A 23,047-nucleotide genomic window follows, 5' to 3' on the forward strand; every position below is an offset into this window, starting at 1 on the left:
ACATGAAGATACGTGAATGAATTTCATGCCCTTGAGAAGCAAGAAACATATTGGGCACCACATGGTCTTACAATGAAAACACCCAGGAGCTTCTGATTCCAAACTGTTGCTGGATTTGGCTTTGGTTGTTGGTTTTGTTTGTTTAAGGCAAAAGGGATTTTGCCACAGAGTACCTGCCCATAATTTGCATGTTTCTTACACATTTTAACTCATCATCTTTCAAAACAGTTTGTAACGTCACTCTTCCCCTTTCACATCTTCAATTTTCCTCCACTATTTATTAGAACCTCCAATTCCAATTTATCTGATTTCCTAATCTCCTCCTTTTTTTCTTCCTAATTGCTGCCCATCCATTGGTTACAACTTCTACACCACACCTACAAAGAAAGACTTTTATCCTTAAGCAGCAGAACATGAGTGTTAGGATATAATTGCTAAAAGATCCTTACCTTTCCGAAGTCTCTCACATCAAACAAATCGAATGCTTCAAAAAGTTCACTTTTCTTCATCCCAAATATTTCACAACATGCCGAAAGAAAAGTCCTTATGTTCTTCAAGCAGAGAAACTAAGGGAAAGAAAACAAAAATGCTAACCATTAAGCATGCCCATCAGCAACTTGTACATCAGCTCTTTGATCACAAATACTTAACAAAATTTGCAGTTGCAATTCTTCCTTTTCTAAGTCAGCATTTCCACTGTGCTGCAACCTCCCTCTGGTTCTAGTTCAGCCATAAACGTTCCCTGCATTCTCAGAAGCACTAACGCAATTCTGCATAGAAACATTTTGTGAATAGAAACTACTTTCTCATGTAAGCTATTTAGATACACGATTAGGCTAAACAAAATTATTTTTCAGTTCTAAACAAAAAGAAAGCCACAGAACTTAAAAAGAAATTTTGATATTTTCAAAATAATTTCTTTAATATATTAATATGACAAAGTTGAAAGAGTTGTTCAGCACATACATAAAATTTCTTCTTCTGTTAAGATAAAATCCAGGTTTGAAAGTTTAACAGTCACACACAGAAGACATTATATATATTCACTATTCACAAGAGGGGATGAAAATGAGGTGTGAAGAAGTACCCTTCCATTTATCTACCCAAAACTTAATATCCTAAAACCCACTACGATTTCAGTACTGAACTCAAAGGCTACTTCCTTTTTTGTCCTCTTATATGGACGTTGGGTCTATAAAGATGTCATTGCAGATTGTTAAAATCCACTATACAATACAGAACCAAATCAAATACAGTATTTATAAGTAACAATATTTCAAGTGTTCAGGTGTGCTCTTCATGTGTATTTTATCAGAACCTGTATAGCAACTGAATATTAGAACTTAGTTGCCAGAGTTCTCCATGTTATAGTGGATTCATAACAATGTGGACTATTCACATTAGGACTCATTATAGCGTTGCTGTATGTTCCCACTTAACATTGTTTACATGAAAACAGTAATACTGAAATTAATACAGAACATGTGTCACAACCATATTTATCCTGAGTGCCCAGTAAGACTCAAACTGCTCGCTCAGTCTAAACACCTCACTGCCTTACTTTCAGTCTGACTTCATGTCTTAGAGCTAACCAGACAGAGTAAAAAAAAAAAAAGCAGCACACCTGTTAGGTCAGGCAGATTAGAAGGACAAATTCAACAGCAGAAGTCTAGAGCAGTCAACTCCAGTGGTTGTGGGCATAAAACACAGCAGGATCTCACAGTCTCACTGCCAAGTGCCACTGAAGCCATCACAGGAGCTCCCAGCAAGGTACTTGTGACAAGCCCTAAGCTGCAACTGACAACACGTACACCAAGTCTGAGGGCCCACAGGAGGACAGACTGGTAACCACACCACAGCCTGCAGCCAGCCCAAAGCTTCCCCTCGCACCCAGCAGCATGGCCCCACGTGCTCCACACCTACACTAATCCACATCATGCTGCACAGCCAGCAGGGCTGCTCAGTAACCATGCTGCGCTCGTGTACACATGCAGTTACATCTACTGAAAAATCAGAAAAAGTGCTTAGATCTTAGTCAACACCACAAGCTTCTCTTGTTTCACAGAAATTATAATTTCCAAGTCAAAATTACTTAGCAGATAGATCCTGCTAACAAAAAAAAGGTGTACACACGCCTTCCACTCTAGCCCTGTGAGAAAGCACCAGAAGACTGGTTTAAAACAAAGTGATTATTGGTCTCTGATTTCATTCCTAATTTTTTTTTATTATTATTGTCCTAAAAGCCATCAATGTCTACTAGGTTCGCCCATGCAGAGTACAGTCTTAGTACTGATTTACCCACAGTCCATTTCTCGCAGTTGCCAGTTTTAATACTCACAGAAAAACTCAGAGTTCCCTTCTTTCCCTCTTCAAAGTGCTGAGTTTAGACTAGGGATGATGAGCTCTCGTGCAAAGAAAGCTCACGGGTGCATCAACTTGCTTACCTTTATAAAGAGAACCAGAGGTTAAGGAAGAGACAGGAGCTGCCACAGACCTGAAACCTGGCCTAGATTTGCCTCAAGTTTTTCCCTAAGTTTAGTTTTCTAACATAGCTAAAAACGGCTTGTACATCAGCAGGCATGCACAAAATGATCTTTCCATTCCCCAATACCTCTCCAAGTCCTTCTAGCAAAAGTCTCTTAGAATAAAAGGTAAAGATGGCGGTATTTTGTCCAAAATTACCTATCAGTCATTTCAAGTTTGAGGGGAATTTTGTGAAACTAAGTTTCCCTAGCCCCCTGTTTTTAGAAAAATGTTAAAGCATTTGCAGTTCAAGCAACAAACATAATCCTTATGCACATTCTAACAGAAACCCAAGAGGATTCTCATCCCCACTCCCCACCTCAAACTATTGGGGGGGGGGTTGTTTGTTTTTTTAATACTCATTTATTCATCAAGTGTCAAAGTGCACTTAACATACATCATACGTTGAACAGGCTAGATGCAATTTTAATCCAATATTCAATAACCATAAGACAACACTGCAGTTATATAACATGTCTTGTACGATCCAGAAACCACGCACTAAGCGTTTGTGAAACCTACCCACACTTGGGACTGGACCACACCATCAATTACAGAGTGCCAAATGGTGTCTTTAACAGAACAGGCCTCCAGACAATGCAGACTAACTCCTGCCAGTTCACAGGAAGTCTAATGAGTTTAGCGAGGCATCTAATGATTCAGTAACCAATTTTCTCTTGCAAAACTGAAAATGAAAGGCTTACTTCTCAACCATTAAGCTAACCACAGTAGCTACCTGGATATAACTCAGACTACTAAAACCAAAATCTGTTTATATTATACACAAACAGTTTTCAAAAGAGCACGCGAGTAAGAAAACTTCTAACAAAGAACTAGCTACCTGCTGCTTATGTTTTGTAAGTCAATTACATTATCCAGAGAGCTTTCAGAAAGATTTCAAAAACATAACATTGATATCACCTAAAGAAACAATTTTCTCACTGAAAACAAGTATTTCTATCATTGTGGTTATTGTATTGCAAATTAGTAAAAGAAACCTCAAAATTAAGAAAGAGCATAGAGCTGCAAGTGAGCATGTTCTGTGAAAGACAACCCTCCTCACCAGCAATAAAGAGATGGCAGCATCAGTCTGCAGTCTCTCAGAAATATGAACGGTTCTGAAGCTATTTCAAAACTGAATACATATTTTCATTTCTTTTTGAAAAAAATATTATGCTTTGGTACACCACAGGGAGATCAAAGGTATGAAGAGCAGTTCTTGTACAGGTGCAGTAAGAGCCAAATGTCTCCTATCTGGACTGAGCTCTGAGGCTCTCCTCCACATTAAGTGTTGTCTTTCAGTACAAGAACTGGTTTATCTTCATTATTTTGAGACATACTCCTTAGGACATCACAGTCTGGGATTCTTGACACGTGGATCTATAAAAAACAAAACTGCAGCAGGATAATGGAACACAAGATCCTAAAACATTTACACTAGTGAAAAATAAAGCTCCTGCCTGGCTCCTCTCCAAGTAAATCATGAGAGGGGAGCACGCTCAGCACCCAGATACAGACTACAAAAATCACCATCCCCTGGGGATGGCCAGCACCCTGAAAACACGCAGACAAGTGTGATAGCTACATCCATCCCTGCCATTTTCTGTGCAGCAATGGATGCTGAGCAAAGACAGCTTCCCAGGATTTCCTCTTCAACAGCAAGGTTAGAGTAATATCACCACAAAGTATGTTTCACATACTGATGTGGAAAAAGAAAATCATTTCATAATTAATGCTAGTTTTGCTCTATTTTCATTATTAACATCTGCAGATTACCAAGATATTTATAAAGCAGTCCCAGATGCGTCACCACACAGGTACCTACACTTCTACTAACAGATCAGGTTGTCATTGCCTGTGCTTCTGACATGCTACAATTCCTACAGAGAGCCCTTTTTATGGAACAGATTAGAGCATTAGTGGCTTCTGCTCCATTCTGCTCTGAATTTGATTTCCTAGGAGGTATTAAGGTATTATTTATGGTAACGAAGAACAAGTTCGGGAAAAAAATAAAACCCAAAATCTAACATCAAAAGATTGAACTATAGTTCATATGCTTTGTTATGTATTTGTATGAACTTAGAGTGGAACTGAGAAGATAAACCAAATCATACTCAATTCCACACACAAAAAATTATGCTGTTTTCTACTGTGACACTTGCTATTTGACACAAAAATAAACATTTACTTGAGGCTTTGTCAACCTAGTGCATTGTTATGAGTACTGACAGAAATGTATAGAAATTCTTTACAAAAGGAACCGAATAGAAATGACTAGTTAGACACAAAAAGCACAGGCAGAACTATCACTGCCTAGAGGGAAGGTAGATTACACTAGCCAAGCTTCTAATGAAATGAAAGACTAAATGCAAAAGAAAGAAAAGAAAAAAACAATTCCATATACTCTCTATTACTACTGTCTTGGAGGTATTTCTCAGAGAATATATTCTAGCACTAAACTACTTCAGTGGAATAAAAGCCTTTTAGTAGGCACCATACTCTGTACCTAGACATAGCTTCTCTACTGAAACTACTCCTAAGGGAGTTCAGAGACCAACATAAAGGGTTCTGAAGTTGAAATTCTACCCTTAGATATTTACATGGAACTGCAACACAGCAACATCATTCAGGCAAATGAAAACCTAAGGCCATGAAAAAAAAATACTTAGAGAGAATGGCATTCTCGTTACACTTCCAACATTTTATTTCCTAATTACTAAGAGTGGAAAAAACAGCAATAGGTAACTATTTCAACTTCATCTCCATTTTGTTATATGGTTCTGTTATAAAACGGGGAAAAAACTTCAGTAGCTAGCAACTTTAATTATATATGAATCAATAGACATTCATATAGCAAGTAGGACAAGCCAGGACAAAGCACTAAGCACAGAACAAGCTGAAGTTTGAGCCCCTAAGATGACCTGAAGAGATGCTGAGCTACAAAGGGACATTAAATACAAAGCAGAGGGCTGTTACTTTTTGTCAGGAGAAAGGTGGGTTATCTCCTCTCCTTTGACAACTAAGTTCACAACCCATTACTCCAGCATTTCTTAAACATGTGCCAGTTTCAATGTATTTTTTGTAAGACATCATACCCGTCTCCTCCATGTCTGCACCTCCCAGCCTTTGCAATGCTGCAGTCACAGCCCTGCAAAGATATCACAAGGTTCCTAAAACTGGCCCAGAACCGGGGCCAGTTGCTCTTGGCAGCTAACATGTGCAAACTACAACAAAAAGTAAAAGCAAAGAAAAAGAAGATTTTGCTTACATAACTGTCCTCTCAATCCACCTTATCCAATTTGAGAGGAACAGGACCTGTCAACAACACTATCACCTTCTCCCTCCTCCTCTAACAGCACTGCTCTATGAACTAAATACACAGCTGCAGCTACTCGCCTTTGCCTCAACAGCCCCATCAGCTACTTGGGCATACCCAAGAAGTGGGAGGGTTTATGTAACAACAGACATGAGTGACAAAAATAGTTGAGGAAAAGCCAGACATTCAAAAAAGTGTATGAAAGGGAAATAATCAGATGAGCAAATTTGGCATCAATTCATGCATTTCAGAAGGCACAAGTTCATGGTTTTGTTTTTTTTTTTTTAGTTTTGTTAAATACTGATGTTGCATGCAAGAAAGCACAGTTATTAAGATGGGAGGTTTTTCTGTCAGTCCTCATTTATATCTCTAGAAAAGCAGAGTTAAGAACAGAAGGCAGAGAAATAGAAGAACAGATCATTGCCAGAATACTTTCATGTTCTTCCAAGAGGTCAGCACTTAGTGCAGAACATAGCCTCCTGACCTTTCCTGTCCTGAGGATGCTGATGACCAAAGATTAGCTGGACAGGTCTCACTCATTTCTATTCTGTTGTTGAGAATATACACGCAAAGAGAAATTCAGCCATATACAATAGAGGAAAAAAACTAGGTACCAGCAGACAGAGCTGTTATTATATTGAGGGCTCCTCTTGGCAAGCCAGGCCAGACAGTCCCCCAGCACATGCTATCTAACAGACTGATCCCAAAAGCAGGGTCATCAAAATAGCTGCGTGTTACACCTTTATTAAACTTAACAGATTTAATACCTATATGATCATTAGTATCAGGTTACTAGGTACTCAGATAAAGTGGGAGCCCATTGTGGTACCGATGGAATGCACTGTCAGGGTTAAAAATTAAACAGATATTGTTCCTGGCTCCTTCACAGATTTCAGCTGCCAAAGAAGATTAGATTAGTTCTGCTCTGCCAACAGGAGTAATTATCACTATATGCAGTAAAAATAGCTGTAAGGATTCTCAGTGAATGAAGTAGGGACCCACTGATGAAGTCTTAATTCAGCATCTATTTACTTCGCCTCCTGAGCCAGCAAGAGGGAAAAAGCAATATCCAAGTCAAGAACAGAGATGGAACAATTCCGTGAGCCATTTTCTCATGAAGCTCCAAAGACTTGGAGTCCTACTGAGTGTAGGCAATGCAAAAGGGCTGTTAAGAATTTAAAGACCCAGTCAATGGGATAGGATGAGTGCTCCTATTTTTCAGAAAGATAATTAAAGCTAAAAAGGCAAACTCCTAAGTTTTTGGGGTTGGAGCATCAGAACACAAGTGAGTGTTACTTCGACTCTTAGATAAAAGATTAGCTTGGAAATGACGGTTAAAAAAAATAAGCTAACAAACACAGGAAGAATCAGCTTGAGGTTCTACATTTGGTCTTGAACTGCAAACCATCTCCATCATTCAAACGATCAGAACTTTTAAACTTCTAAATAGGAGCAAACAAGCCAAATGTTCAATGCCTCCTAACCTTCACTCTCCAAAAAGGATTGTCAGGAAATATTTTTAGTTCTGCCACAAAGCAGGCACGCTAATAAGGACGCAGGAGACAGCACACTGGGTTCTGAAAAAGGCAGGCTCATTGGCAGCATCTATACAACTCTTTTTGTGTAGTCACTTAAGGCAGGAATCATTTTTTGGGTAACAAAACATGCAAGACTGGAGCTACTATATAACCATGAAGAATTTTGCTTAGAATTGTGCTTTGAAGAGAAGTGCAGACATTGATTAATTCTGAGAGGATGCTTTAATGTGCAGTCCTACAGACAGAACAGCTAGAGAGATGTGGAGCGTTAAGATGTGAGCGTTCTTTGAAGGCCTACACAACACACACCATACTGTATGAACTATAAAACAAATCCCTTTGAACCATTGCTAACACAGTATGAATATTAACAGCGTGTTCTTCATTTGCTCAGTTAATGTGTTAATAAAATATTCATGGAAAAGCTCTTCTTAAAATTCCTGACTACTATTTAGTTGTGTCTATTGCATTTTAGCTTGCATATATAGTTTTATTTACGTACCTTTGCTCTTCTCTATGCTTCCAATAAAGAACAAAGAAATTGAAAGTTGAAGAAAAAGCTGAGGAAGCTCAAAGTATGCCAAGCTTTGTTAGTACTGATATGAAGGGAAGGGAGGGTAGGAAAAAAACACCCTAGAGACTCTGGACTCCTGACTCTCTCCTTGTCTAAGCTGGCACCATGACACTGATTAACAAGGAAGAGCAAAGAAGCATGTAAATCCTATGTTCCTTAAGTCCTCCTACACACCATAAAATTGGCAACTTGTAAGTAAACAGATAGAAAAACCTATTCAGCAAACAGCTGCCATGTCCCACAACGCATACAGGAACAGGCATCACCACACTGCCCCAGGAAACCTACCCTCCTTGGCCTGTTGCAAGATACAGAATAAAACCGAGCTTAGGGGTAGCACAATCACTAACCAAAAAGCAATTTTTAGACCACAAAATCCCAAATGCAGGAATTCCCTAAGTTACGGGTTTAATTAGCGAGAGGCAGGGCTGGGAGCTCAGGACAGTATCCTGTTATAAATAAAAGTTTTTGGGGAGCCCTTTGTTCCCTGCTGGCAAGACTTAACATGTCTATTCTTCAGTATCTCATCAAAAAGAACAGTAATTAGAACACCGTATTAAGTATGCAAAGTGCACACGGATTAGCTAAAAGGTTCCTGTGCTTAGTTACCTTTTCAAATGACTAGCCCTATCCCATCTTACCTCCTGAAGCTGCATCCCTGAAAAAAAAGGTATACAAAGAGAGCATGGAACCCAGTCCTGAGAAGAACAAGAATAGGAAGCAAACAGAAGCAAGGAAATGGAAAGAGTACAACCAAAAAAGTAACAGAAAAAGAAGAGATACTGTGAAACAAAGGCAGAAAGGAAAAAAAATCAAAATAGGCTAATACAAAGATTCAGTGAGAAATAACATTTAACTAAAACATGAGACAAGTCTTAGATAAATCATGGGAAAACATTAGGCAAGCCTAACAGAAGGGAACAATAAGTTAACATTTTGGTGTTGAAACGCTTCAGGCAAAACTATTTATAAAGCTGCCATTTACAGTGAGATAGTGGTCACCATGCATTATATTTACAGCCATGACAAGGAAAATGCTTCTGTAAAGAGCAGAAGCGTGAATGACACTGCTTTTAGTTCTGGGATGCATTTTCATAGGTTCTAACACAGAGTTACTAATCATTCAAATTTCACCTTGATTGATGAAACACTAGCAGTCTCATGAAACTGCTCTTATAGTTGGAAAAGCCTCAAAATTTGTATCTAGAGTATCTAAACATAAAGGGGAATTAAAAAAACCTAAAGGCTACAGTCTACCTGACACATTAAATCTGCAAAACAAATGGAAAATTTCAAAGCACCAATTCCTCCATGACCAATGATAATAAGAGAAAACTGTATCAACGCTCAAACCACAAAGAAGCTTCCAGCTACAGAGATCTTCACGCTGCTAAAAAGAACACTCAACACATTTCATACTGTTAGCCTGGCACACTAGGATGCTGCTTCCATTGCATTTTAATGTCATTAATTCATAACTGCATTTTATTTTTTACATGTCTCTAATCTTAGAAGGTGCAGCAGAAGACTTTCATACAGAATTTGCATTTAAGATTCATAGTTTGATTCAGCTCCTTTTTGGAATTACAATCCCTTTCCCAATGCCTTGCCCCAACCCTAACATAAACCCCACTGAATTCATCATCCAAACTGAATCTACACAAGGGAAGTCATGTTCTAATGCCCTGGACAACCCTATAAGGCCACACCTGGATCCCAGCCACCACGTTCCTTTGTGAAGGCTTATATTGCAGATTTTTTAAAATGTCATTTTAAAACTTGCTCATTCTTCTTCAAGTACAGTTACCAAACTTTCTATATGTAACACAAATTCATTGTGTATTTTTTAAGATTTTAAGAACAAAACATCAAAGCCCGCATGGAAATTCAATACAATAGAACACCTTATAAAGGGTTAGTAAGCATCTGTTACACTTAAATCTAGTCCAAGTAATTCCCATACTCTTCTATTTCTTATCTGTAGATCATATTGCTCATGTACTAGGTCTGTGATTTCCAGCATAAAAGAGCAACATTCTTATTTTCATTCAGTGTTAATACACGTGAATGTTGCAACATTTTAAATGCATTCTTGAATTGCATGAGTATTCTTTTCCAGGTTCCTATGATAATGAAATAAACTCCTAGCAAGATCTGAAGATCTTGTAGTTCAGCTATGTAGTCAATATGAACATGGCTGTCCTCTGTTTTAAAAATCCACTGTTTTATTTTTGCTAGTGTGCCATGTCAAGTTTGCAGCGTTTTTTCCTACACATTGTGATATTCTCTGCAGCTTTGATATATTGTCGAAGCACCAAACATCATCTTTATTGCACTGATGGCCAAAAAGTTTCGATCCCAATAGTTGAGGAAGAAAACACAAAGCTCTCAACTTCAAACTTATATTACCTTCCCACAGAGCTCCATTTTACTTACCAAGCTGAGAAAATAAGATACTTTTGCAACCTTAGCAGTTAACCATTTCCTGCTAACAACGTGTTCCCTATTAAAAGCAAATCCAGAGTTGGTTTCACTGTTGCTAGATTCTTATGAAATTATCAGACAGAACAAGGGACACCAGGTACATCATCCTTTCCTGCTCAGTAGTGAAATAAGATAAGGAAGGTTAGAGTGCCGCAGAACACTATAACCTTCATTCATCGAACAGCCACCACATGCACCACCTGTGTTTCTACCCCCAAGCAAATATGCAACAGGTCATTGTGCCATACCAGTGCCTCAAGACTCCGTCTTGAGCCAAGACTGAGACCAAGACTGAACTGCTCCGATGACTAAATAATCAAATTGCAGCAGAAAGGAAAACTGCTTCACCCTTTGGGCTCTTCAGGTTTCATTTCCTCCATCTCTCCAGTAAGCAAAAAGTTCTCAGGAACGGTACAAAAGAGCCACAACCTTCCAGCCTCTGTGCAGCTGCTCTGAGGTGGGAGCAGAGATGCAGTCATCACTCAAGCACAACTTGCCTTTACTTGCCAGCTTTCCCAGTCCCTTCCCCAGCATATGGAAACACAGGGCACTTCATCCCCTCTTCTTAGGAATACCCCATCCCAGACCTCATGCAACTGCAAGAGAACTTGCCACCTGCATCATCTTACACCTGATAAGATTTAACCTGTCACACCAAGAAAATGGGAAGCCTAGGGCCAAGAACTCTCTTCAAGGTAACACGGATCAAGTAAAGCAGTTTTAAAAGCAGAAGCACTACTCTACAATTTATTTTCGCTGTCAAGGGGATTTAAGCACACAACTGTGCATGGACTGAGTGTTTAACCAACAGCACTGTCTCCAAGAATGGGTTCTCAAGCATGCAGTTTCACCTTCATATTTCAACCTAAAATTCTAAGTATAATGCCATTTATTCCATAAATAAATAAATAATTGAAAGCTCTGATACTATTTTTTTTTAACAGCACTGCAAGTTTTTCAGAGAGCAAAACTCATTTGGGTGATTTTTGTGACTGACTTTATCGATCTTGTTTTTTGCAGTACTGCATTACCTCAGATGAGCTTTAAAAAAAACACTTGCAGCGTTAATGACAAAGCTTTTCTGAAATACTTAAAACCCAATACACAGACCACAGTCTGAAGTTTAAGAAGATCTAGCAGACCACACTTAGTAACACAGTAAGGTGAAGCAACTTGCTCTCAATCTGCTGCCCACCACTTGCACTGGATATCCCTCCAAAAGGAAAAGCAAATATTTGCTTCCCTCAGGCCTCTGCCACTACCTCCTCCTACAACATCTCTTTCCCCAGGCTGAAAAATCCTTCCTTCACTGTTGAGTTGTTCTTCACCAGAAAGCATTCAACACCTTTGAAAACCCCTACTGTTCTTCTCCACACCTCTGTCATTTTCTTGCACCCTTTTTAAAACAGACCACAACTAAGTGACTGTGGATTATGCAGTAGATTGCAATGGCATAGTACACTGTGATGCATAATGGAGTAACCAATGTTCAGAGCACAAAACAAGTGGCTACAAATATGATTTGCAAAAATCTTCAGGTGCCACGTCCTCACCAGAACAGATGCTGTGAGCCATCTGCTCCAAATGACCCTAAGATACAGAGCTCAATGAAACAACGGTTTGATCCACAGCTGCAACTCCCATGATTACGACATCAACAGTACACAAACAGTGACAATTCTCAAGCTTCCAAAAATGCTCTGCAGTAGAAATCAATTTAAATACAAGTCTAATGTTTCTGTAATTACAACTGTTTCTCACACAGCCATTCTCAAGTCCAGCCAGCACTAGGTAAACTCTCCTCCACTTCTTCAGTGACAAGCCATCTTCTTAATCAAGGAATTCAAAGCGCAATAGTGACAAAGTAGTTGGATGACAGAACCGATTACTTTTAAATCAAATTCTACTACCAGCAACACTATATTACAATATCAGCTGAAAATACGCTGACTATTTATGAAGCTTCATGTTTCCTTTCTTAAGGATGCTGACAAACAGCGAGAGGTCAATTTGACATGATACAGCCAAGTACTGGCATAGGTCTTCGCTGTCTAAAAGGCTGCATTTGCTCAACCCAGCTGCCTGCCAAAACGGAACACATCACTGAAGCAACTTGAACTCATATGTGTCCAAGTCACATAAACACCTACTTCCACTGGTATGAATTAGCAGCTTTGAGAGCCTCAGCAGAGGGAAATGAGTGAATGATCATGGAAATTTAACTGTCATTTCTGCATTTGGCTTGTTTGATGTCTTCACTGAATCATACCCATGTATTGCCTCTGCAGCCCTTGAAGTACACTCTTGAATAGTCCAGAACTTGATTTCAAAAGACGCCACTTGGGCATCTCACTAAGTAAAACATAACCATAAGCATGGATTCATTAGGAGAGATTTATGAAAACATTTTTTTTTTTTTTAATTAAAATCGCAGAGCACGAAACACTATTAGATCACCTAAACCAATCAAGTGGTGGATAAGCACTAAGTTACAGCAGAGAGTCATCTACATTGTCTGGACTCTCATTTCCCAAGCCACTCGCTACCCTACCCATCAGTGTCCATGAGCAGCCTGCATTACCAGGCCATACTGCATGCTGAGTCTTAAGGACACTCATTCCATTTTCTCCTCCAATCCAACTCATTTGTTTTTTCCTACGCCCTTGTAATATTGTTGGCTGTTTCCAAAAGCTTATGATAATCAACACAGGCAAGGCTGAACACAAAACCCAACATCAGAACTGAAGATCAAGTCCTCAGCACATGAAATCCAGGAGACAGGAACTCACCTGGAAGCTGCCTTTTTTTTTTTTTTTTTTTTTTTTTGCAGAAAGCACCATGGAGCCCCCAGGCCTCTCAAACTCAGGGAAAACATAGGTGAGTACTGCAAACTTACTCCCCAAGACAGGACCTGAAAGCTACAACTGTATTAAGTCCCCAGGAGGTAAATTTCTGGTCCCTGAACTCAGTGAAGGGGCTGAACCCTGCCTACTGTATTCATTGGATTTAAGCCTATTAAAATTGTAATGTGGCTATAAAAAAATAGAACAAATTAACGTACTATTCTAGTAGCAATATATGCTTGGAAGCTGCACAATTTAAGTCATTTTTATGAGAGCATTCTTATCACCCTACATTTAACATCATCACTAAAAATTGAGTTTGTAAAGCACACACATCAGAGCAAGACGCTGCCTACCCGCACAGAACTACATGAAAACCTATAGTCACTCATGTCATGGCTTTTAAAAAAAAATTGAGTAAGCAGTAATATATCACTAGTTTTGGTACTAATGCATACAAAAAAGACAAGGTAGAACCACAGCATAGAGCCTGTAGAAGCATTTGCCTGCCTGCAAGTTATAAGCAAATATTGTCTTTAAAGCTATTATACAGAAGACGACATTCAGAACCAAAACAAGCATCTGCTGTAACATTCTTTCAGACCTCTGAAGAGGCATCAGCTTACTGAATGTGTAACAGAACAAATGATTCTTTAGGATGTTTTCCATTTATGTAACACTGCATACAAGCATTGGAGCTAAGCTGTAAGAATGTGTAGAAAGCCTGGGCTCACACCTGGTGGTTCAGTGTTGTTTTGTTCTACAGACTACTAAATACAGTGAAACCTAAATAAAACACAGTGTGATCCTGGGCAAGCACCTATCTTCTACACGGCACAGTAGTTTGGTGTGATAAAGCATGTGGAGATTAGAAAGCACAACAAAATCAATATATATGCAGTTGATAACTGGGATTTTCTAACTACGATAGATTTTCTTTTGCCTCTGCGTGGAAATGGCTCTCAGCACAGGGGAAATAAGAGTTATTTTCAGACTAGCGGACATGATAAAAGTTTAACACTGAGTCTTTCCTCTTAAGTCAGATAAGCAGAGCAACAGCATGGAGTCCATGTAGCAGGAGTCAAATTTGTTCTATTTTCTGAAAGAAGAAAGGATAGCAGGAAAAACTAGACAAAAAAATGATTTAGCAACACCATTTTGAATGGATCAGAAAAAAGGTTATGTGAAACACAGGCAGAATAATAAGGAAGCAAGGCAATTGGAACAGACCCTTGAAACTAGCTTTGCAGCAATATTCATTGTTTTCAGAGGACATCCATCGTAACTGTTGCTTTCAGAAACTAGCATTTCCTTACATGTGACAATGATATGCTACTTTTAACTGTGCTTCCACAAAATATATATATTTATGTGTGTGTATATATATATATATATATATAGACCACAAGACAGCATGCAGTAGGGACCTGAACTATACATCCTAATTACTTAATTTCTGCACAACTCAGTCATTACTAAATGTAACCAACGGAGCAGCTACTTCGGTATTTTCTGCACCAAAGACTGGAAACTCACAAGGCTGTGACTCAGTATTCCCCACTGGGAAAGGCTGTGCTACACACAACTGACCAAGCTGTCTGATCTTCACCAGGTGACTCACAAGTCTGCCAAAACCCAGGTCCTGTCCCACCACCAGACTGCAGCCACGCCAGTGGAGCCATGGCATCCTGCACAGAGCTTCCCCATCTGCTTCCTAGGGCAAGAAAAATGAGTTTCCATAACACACGGAGAAACTATTGAATTTACATGCTGCCAGCAATAAGCAATGCAAACTGTATTTGCTTTAAGTCCATTCTCTGCAATTTTAGAAAGTTACCCTCTAAGGGCAACAGGAGGGTTTAGACTGTCCACATTTCACACTGTTTAGACATACAGACCTCATCTACCCATTCATTTATGGCAGCAACACCAAACAGAACACACAACTGCTCTACACAGAATTGAACAAAAAAATGCAATTAAAAAAAGCAACTGGATATTAGAGGCAATATTTATCTGTCTATGTAAGCAGTAAAATGGTAAATGAGACAGTGGATGATTTCATTTTTCTAAATCACTAGATCTACCCAGCAGGAAACAGTTTCCAACCTCAAGGACCTCCTAATGCAACAACACAAATCACTTCTCCTTTTGGTCAGACATGATTGTTTTGTAACTGTGAAATTTGATCATTAAAATTAAATGCCTTCCCAGCAGCATGGATCATTTCTAGAGGAGCACATGAGGAAAGCTATCCTGAAGTTATTGAAGACCCAATACTGAAGTCCACAACCACTGAGCTGAATTAATTTCTCATCACAAAACAAAGTTCAAAGCTGCTGTAGGGCTTCAAATGATATGAAACTATAAAATCAGCCAGGACAGCAAGCTGAGTGTCACAATAATTCTTCAAGTTAATATTATCTCTTAGATCAGGAACTGCATGAAAGCATTTGATTTAACTCACAACACATGGTAGTGTTGACTGCTTCACCTTCACAAAGAGAGAAATAACGGAATAATAAGAGCAAATGAAGACAAGAGAAGCTTGTTTACAGGACAGTAATTAACCTCTTATGGCTTGATCCTACAGAGCTGACAATTCCAGCATTCCCACAGTCTTCTGTGGAGGGCCCAGCAGGGATCACCACCTCCTCTGCCTGTAGCACCAGGGACTACACTAGGCCTATTGCAACAGCGTCCCTCCAAAGAAAGCAAGAGTAAAATTTCAGGCCCAGAGAAATAAGCTGTAGCCTGAATGAAATAACTAAGATTTTGTAATTCATCTCCAATACAGTACTTTTTGAACTTTGCATCTAACCTCATTTCTGTTTTCTGACTTAAGGTTTGCATTAGCTCTCATGGTAGTCCTTTATGGACACAATCCAATGGAAATCCTTGAGCAGGTCAGAAAGTCATAGAATCCTGGAAGTATTAACTTTGGAAAGATTATCTAGTCCAGCCCTCAGCCAATGTTCATTACTGCTCTAAACCAAGTCGCTCAGTGTGACATCTACTCTCTTCTTGAGAACTTCCAGGGATGGTGACTCCGCCATCTCCCTGGGAAGCCAGTTCCAATATCCATCCTCAGCCAAAAGATGGCTAACTTAAATCCCCAAACTATGTTCTACTGTTTATTTTTCTCTCATCTCCAGCATGTGAAGATGAAATAAAATTGTCATGTCTATCAGCCACTAAAAAAGCAAGTAAAGTTCAATGGAAAACAAAGTGAAATGATGGGGATGAGTATCCAGCCTGAGGGAGCTGCAGCCTGAGCGTGCTGGCTACCACTGGGCTGGTAATTTCTGCCTTCCAAGCAACACGGAAAATCAATCCAAAAAAGCAAAGCACTTAAGAATAACTACCATTCCCATCTGCAACTGCTCCCACAGGAGATAGCCCCAGAAAAAAGATTGCTCAAGCACTGCTACAGTGTCATGCATCTCCAGAGTTCAGTGAGACAGGCAGAAATCAAGTGAAAAAAAGTCATCATGATTTATGCAAATTAATCACTGTAAAGCAGTTTAAAGCATCACACTACTTCTGATCAAGTGCAGCTTAGATCCTTGAAAACCCCATGTTAGCTGCTCCTATAAGTATGGCTCCCACTGGAGCCCCCTGCCCAGCACTTGCACCCACATGGGAAGCAGCATCTGCAGATCACTCATCCATGTAGGAAACAGATTCCCTATCTGTGGAGAGATAAGACCAACGGGACAACAGGGCAGAGAAAACAGCGGAAAGGAAGAGAGTCAGGAAAGAAGTTAATGAGGAAACAGATGCACCAGAGGGAGAGAAAAATACCAGGGCAGGTGGGAGCAAGGCGAATGAAGGTGAAAGTACTATAGCCCTAAATGTGGGTGGGGAGGGCAGAACAAGCTGCAAAACTGAGGTGACTCAAAATGAAGAAGTAGACATGAGAAGAAAAAAACTACTCCCCCAAAACTCACAGCTGTCAGAGCAACATCTCTCACTCATCACAGAGCCATCTGGGTTCCCAGACACACAAAAAAAAGGCAAATCAAGCCACCTGAGTCAGTAGGAAAATGTGAGACATGAAGTAAATTGAAAAGAGGCAATCACTAACAGAGCTGACAGGAAAATGAAATATCCTACAGGAATCACAACATTTCAAAACCTATGTTATTTCAAATCAAGGTAAAAGGCACACTTAAGTTCATTAAACTTGAACACAACTTTATTGAAAAAACCAATTTTGAGGTCAAACTCTAACAGTACTCAGCATGAAACAGGAAAAACTAAATACCACATTTCTTTTCCAAATAGCTTAGAGAACATGTCCCAGAAATTCCTGCATAACTTGAAGGTTTCATTTTCTTTTAGAACTGCTCCATCACAAATTTGACAAACAACACTAAATGAAACCACTATTCCTCACTAGAATGCCACATTAAGATGCAATACTCAGGAGTCACATTTCAAAAATGAGTAGTTTTGTGTATCTGCCTGTGGCCCTGCAAGCTGAGCTACAAAACCTGACATGCGTTTTTAAGTTTTAGGGGACAATTCTCCAATCCTGTCCTCCTACAGCATGGAAATGGCACTTGAGTTCTGAGACAGAAAGACAAAGTCATACATTCATGACTACATCCACCAAGAGATGTGTGCAGAGAGGCTCCGCCCAAACACTGCTTATGCCCCAGAGGGGAACATTTCAGCCTTGGTACACTTCTAATCCCAGTTTCATTTATTTAATTAGCAGTTCTTGTCTTATATTCCTCCCACCAGACATGGTAAACTTGAAATTTCTTAAAAAAAAAAATCCAGGAATGCTGTCACTGTCCATCTCCCACACAACTGATAGAGTTGTTTTTCTATTATTATTATTGTTTCTTAATTAGTGTTTTTAACACCAGACAACAATTAATGTTCCACTTACTATTTCTAAAACCTTGTGCTCATGACATAACATGATTAACTACGGGCCTTACAGCAACAAAAACCTGATTTCTCAGAGAAGAATACATAGATGGCACAAATTAACTGGATTCCCCTACAAACCATTACTTCACACCAAGCTTCCCAAAACTGAAGAGAGAGCCACACCAAGTGAGAGAAGAGAAAAAGCAGGTGGGAAATAAAAATTCAGTAGAATTTCTTTTAAAAAAATAATTTAAAATAAGCAACTGTCTGTTCAGAAAAGTACGTTATACAACCTGAAATACTGCCCCACTCTATCCAGAGGGTAAAACACTAAAGGAAACTGAAACTTAACTGTTTCCTCATACAGCTTGGTGCAGTTTAGCAAAACTGGTACAGGACTTCAGCCTCAAAGCAGCACAAGGACATTTTCAAAATATGTGCTTAAACACAAGCTAGGTTTTTAAAGCTTGCCAGCAATTCCTTTCCAGCAACAAGACAGCAAATAACCATGGGCCCGATGGCAGCAGCATGCAAGGGCACTTGAAATTCTCAGTTGTGAAGCTGAAGACAGAGCTACAGGCGATAGCAATAAACATTCTCTGCCATTCTCTATTTTCCACTTGTTCTCCCAAAACAGTACGTAGAAAGCTGACGCTAAATCCCACAGATATGAGTAGGATTCTAAGGGCTTACTTTGAGTTACTGTTCTCATGGTAGGACTGCATCATCTCTGTACCTCTAACCAATGAGGACCAAAACCTGCTAAGTATGTTAGTGCAGTGTCAGTGTGGTCTGCCATCTACCTATAATCAACTCTGCGCTGGAAATGACAAAGATTCACTCAATGATTCGCAAGAATTCAGAGGGAAAATAAGGCCACCCTCAACCAATAAGATACCACTGCTATGTAAAGTAACAGTTGGAGGGAATTTGAAGTCCATCACTCAAGTATTAAAGTACATAGAATGCAAGCAAAACACGAGGAATTGAGGCTATGAGGATGTCGTCATCATTGAATTTATTTAGAGTGCGAGTTATGTTTTAGCATCTAACTTCTTACGTGACAGTGAAGGTGCTTGAACAGTCACTTTTCAAGAGCCAACCTTCTGCTGTAGTTGCCTGTAATGCTTCTTCATGTTGAAGTGATATGAATGTAACAACCAATGGCACAAAGTATCCTAAGAATAGACTACACAATACATCGCCTTGTGTAACTCAAATGAATAGACAAATTCAATAGCACCAAGGATTTGGCAATAAAAACCCTCCTGTCCTGATAAGCTTTGCCACTTCAAAATATACTTTAAATACGCTGATGGTTTCCCAGAAAACATGTTATTATAGCAACAATTTCAAATAGATATTTTGTTCGTTTCTACAAGGCAATGATATCATGCTTCCCATATAACCTGAAGTATCTTACATGTGATTTTCAGATGGATAAAACTAATGAAAAATAGGTAGTGGCATACTAAATCAAATCCCTACTAACCAAATTAAAATGAAATTCTGATTTCATGTATAGGCAATTTGCAGGTCCAAAATAATTATGCTGTAAAACAAGGTAGTCAAATGTCATTTTCCCCAACTACGTTAGTCTATACCTGCAGGTCTGCAAGCATATTAAATACCACGTGAGCAGCTTTCATACCAATTGCTATGATTCCACTACATTACACAATGTGTGACTTAAGTTTCACGTTCTGAATATACTAAGACTCAAATATCCTATTAATAGTCCTTCACTGCCTCTTGTTACAAAGACATTCACCACTGTCATTTAATACAGGATGAAGGAAAGTCATTGACTGATACTCGTCTGATGTACATGTTCCCACTTGAAAACAGATAGAATTGGAACCAATAGCACTCAGTGATCTTTGAGGAAACTTCTTTCTCCTAAATATACCAATTCAGAACATCGCTATAAAGATAGCAGTTCAGATGCCAGTTTATGTTACACTCAGCAGCTATTTCACAATGCCTCAAGCCTCAAACTTGGCTTGTCACAGTAAAGTGAAAGCAAAGAGAAGGCAGCTCCAGATGATGCTGGCTCAACTGCAGAAGAGAGAAAAAGATGAATAGCCAATTCACCTAAGCATCAATCAACTTTTACTTTCCTTGTGAAACCAATTTTAAAATACTGAAGTAACACAGCAAAGGGCAGTAGAAAACATTGTTATGGAGTATTGTGGAGTAACATCTAAGTTCTGTGATGCTGTCTTAGAGCAACAAGGAGGAGAAGAAAATAACTGAAGTTCTTCAGTGGAAAAAAAGTTTGTTGATTTTGTTTTGCTTATTTGTTGGAGAAATACAGATACAATCTTAGTAGTCGGAGAAGCAAGTTCAAAAACATGCCCCCTTAAACTTCCTGAAAATAGAGTTGTCAATGACACTAAGCCAACGCACCCTCCTCCATACCAGGAGATCCCACACAATGCCAGGTACAAACCAGGAGCTCCTGCCCACAACACAGCTCAGATCATGAGCCCAGCTGCCCAGAAGTGACATGCCCTCATCCCACCCAGCCTGGCTTAGCCACTTGGCACGCTGCCCTCTGCCTTTCCAGCAGCACCAAGCATTCGCCTGCTCTGCCGCCCCTATTTCATTATGCAAGTTCAGGTCCTGTAAGCCCTTCCCATCCCCAGCCCACTGGTTCCCAATAGCCCACCCAGGGCCCAGCAGCCATGCCCACACTCAGCCATGCCATGCCCTGACATGTCCCCAGCAGTGCCACCACTACGAGGCACAGCCACACTACCTTGTCTCTTACCTTGAGCTCTTCCCTCCGGCCCCTCTCCATTTCCTTCCTTACAATTTCATCTTTACACCCAGATTTAATCAATTCTTTTGATCTTCACAGGAGATGAAGATAGAATGAGCGTGAGAAATACACAATCCTCTATGTCACCTGCACACAAATGGCATGAAGCCAGTCCCACATACGGTGCCACAGCCTGAGAACAAGCCCTTGGACATGACAGACCCAGGGGAGTGCCATTATAATTACAGAAAAGCATGGCGCAGCCAACACTGGTTTCCTGTATGTATCTCAGCACAAATCTTAAATGCTTTTTCCAGCCCTGTCAAAATCCCGAAGCATCTCACTTGCTGATACACTTATTGATCAATCAGCTTCTCCTAACCTTTCTGCCCAGTTCACACTCATAAGAAGTAGGAGGAAACAACTTGAAGATGCACCTCCTTTCTCAGAATTGAGACATTCATTCATTCCTCCCCACACACAACCATTTCAGCTGACCATTGCTATTGGTCTCCCACCTCTGTCAGACAAGGATCAGGAAATTGCTTGGCTTCTGCCATGTGACCAAGTAGCACACCACGCACAGTCACCAAGTTAAACTATCCACAGCAAACACTATGGCCTCTGTGTGAAACCAGCACTAACATTTTTCCTGTCACTGCATCATACAGCTTCCAGCACACTAAGGCTTTGTGCAAGAGGTGACATTTTAGGCAATTCCTGGCAAGATGCACTGGCTGCATTTAATAACTGCATGACAAACAGAGCACATAAATCAACTTTGCAATATAAATATCGCACAACTGCAGTCTTCCCCCCTCAACCGAAAATAATCAACCTGAACCAAAAAACCTTATGCCAGTTTTCCAAAGTTACTGTCTCCATCCTTAGGTAAGCAGAATTACCTACATACAGAAACTGAGTCACTTGCTTATTGCCAGCTGCCTTTCTTAGCATAAAACAGGGGCCATGTTAAGATTTTGCTTTGAAGAAATATTTGCTCAAAATATTCTACAAAGTCAAACATGTAGAAGATGCATATATATGTATACACAGCATAACTACAGATATATATATGGATAAATATGTTGTTTGCACCAAAAGTACTGCCTCCTATTGATTTCCACGGAAACCACAACTGATACGAAGAGCACAATAGCACTATTGGATACAGCAAATTCTCAGCTACAAAACACTGTTTTTCAACAAAGCCATCATGAATAGCTGGGCATATTCACCAGCAATGAACAAGAGCCTGCATGCCGTGCCTGTAATCATCTGCACCAGCAGAGGTGAATCACTTTCGCTGTCACCACTGCTGAAATGCGCCACCCCCCACCTCACTGTGCTCACATCTAATGTTTGGTCTCCATAAACATTCAGCAAGTACTGATTAATGTCAGTGGGCATCATTTTTCCACATGGAGGAATTGAACGACTGCCCCTCTGCTGCCATCTTTCACGTGGCAAGAAAATAGAATGGAATCTTGGTGGGAAGGTTCAACCTCTACTGCTATACCACCAACAATGTCTCTGACATGGTAGGCCAACATTATAAAATAGGAGGTACTACTTTCAGAGCAACTGTTACGTATCCCTAATAAATACAACAGTTTTCATTTAGAAAAATCACAAAAATAAGGTTAAATACATTATAGACATGTAGTGGGCTGGAGTACCAACAAATACATGACTTCACAACCCTCTTAATCAAGATGTGAAGCAGATGCTTGTCTCCTGGTACACCCACATCCTGTGGTTTTCCTGGACACCCTCAGCAAGGACAGGGAGCTCCTCCAAGAAAGCTCAGATACCACCCAAAAACATCACGGGGATGAAAAAGATAATGAACTTCCTCAGGCTACACGGTCACACCAAATAAGAGGAACTCACTAAAATTAGAGCACATTTGAACTTCAATATAAACTGAGGATTATTTTGTTTATTTTTATTAGAATAATAGGAAGTAGTTATTTTTAATATTTAACCTATGTCAACATCTTCTTTGGTGAACTTCCATGCCAGTATTGCATTAAGTGCAGCTTTCCTGTTTAGCAATCTCTTGTAAGTTAACTAAATGCCTTGCAAAAACTATTTCAAAACTAGCTTGCAAAGTATTAA

At 39.7% G+C, this 23,047-nt stretch overlaps 1 protein-coding gene across 7 annotated transcripts in view; it reads right to left on the reverse strand.

Annotated features, from left to right (window-relative positions):
* VAV3 (vav 3 guanine nucleotide exchange factor) overlaps positions 1 to 23,047 on the reverse strand; it is a 148,155-nt gene that overhangs the window by 120,357 nt on the left and 4,751 nt on the right. For 6 of the 7 annotated variants that reach the window (XM_025152727.3, XM_015290228.4, NM_206863.4 and 3 more), the window contains 1 exon segment: positions 450 to 566. In XM_025152727.3, the coding sequence (XP_025008495.1) occupies positions 450 to 566 (117 nt within the window). 7 annotated transcript variants of the gene reach the window in all.

The sequence above is a fragment of the Gallus gallus genome, chromosome 8 (genome assembly GCF_016699485.2).
Source record: "Gallus gallus isolate bGalGal1 chromosome 8, bGalGal1.mat.broiler.GRCg7b, whole genome shotgun sequence".
NCBI classification, from domain to species: Eukaryota; Metazoa; Chordata; class Aves; order Galliformes; family Phasianidae; genus Gallus; species Gallus gallus.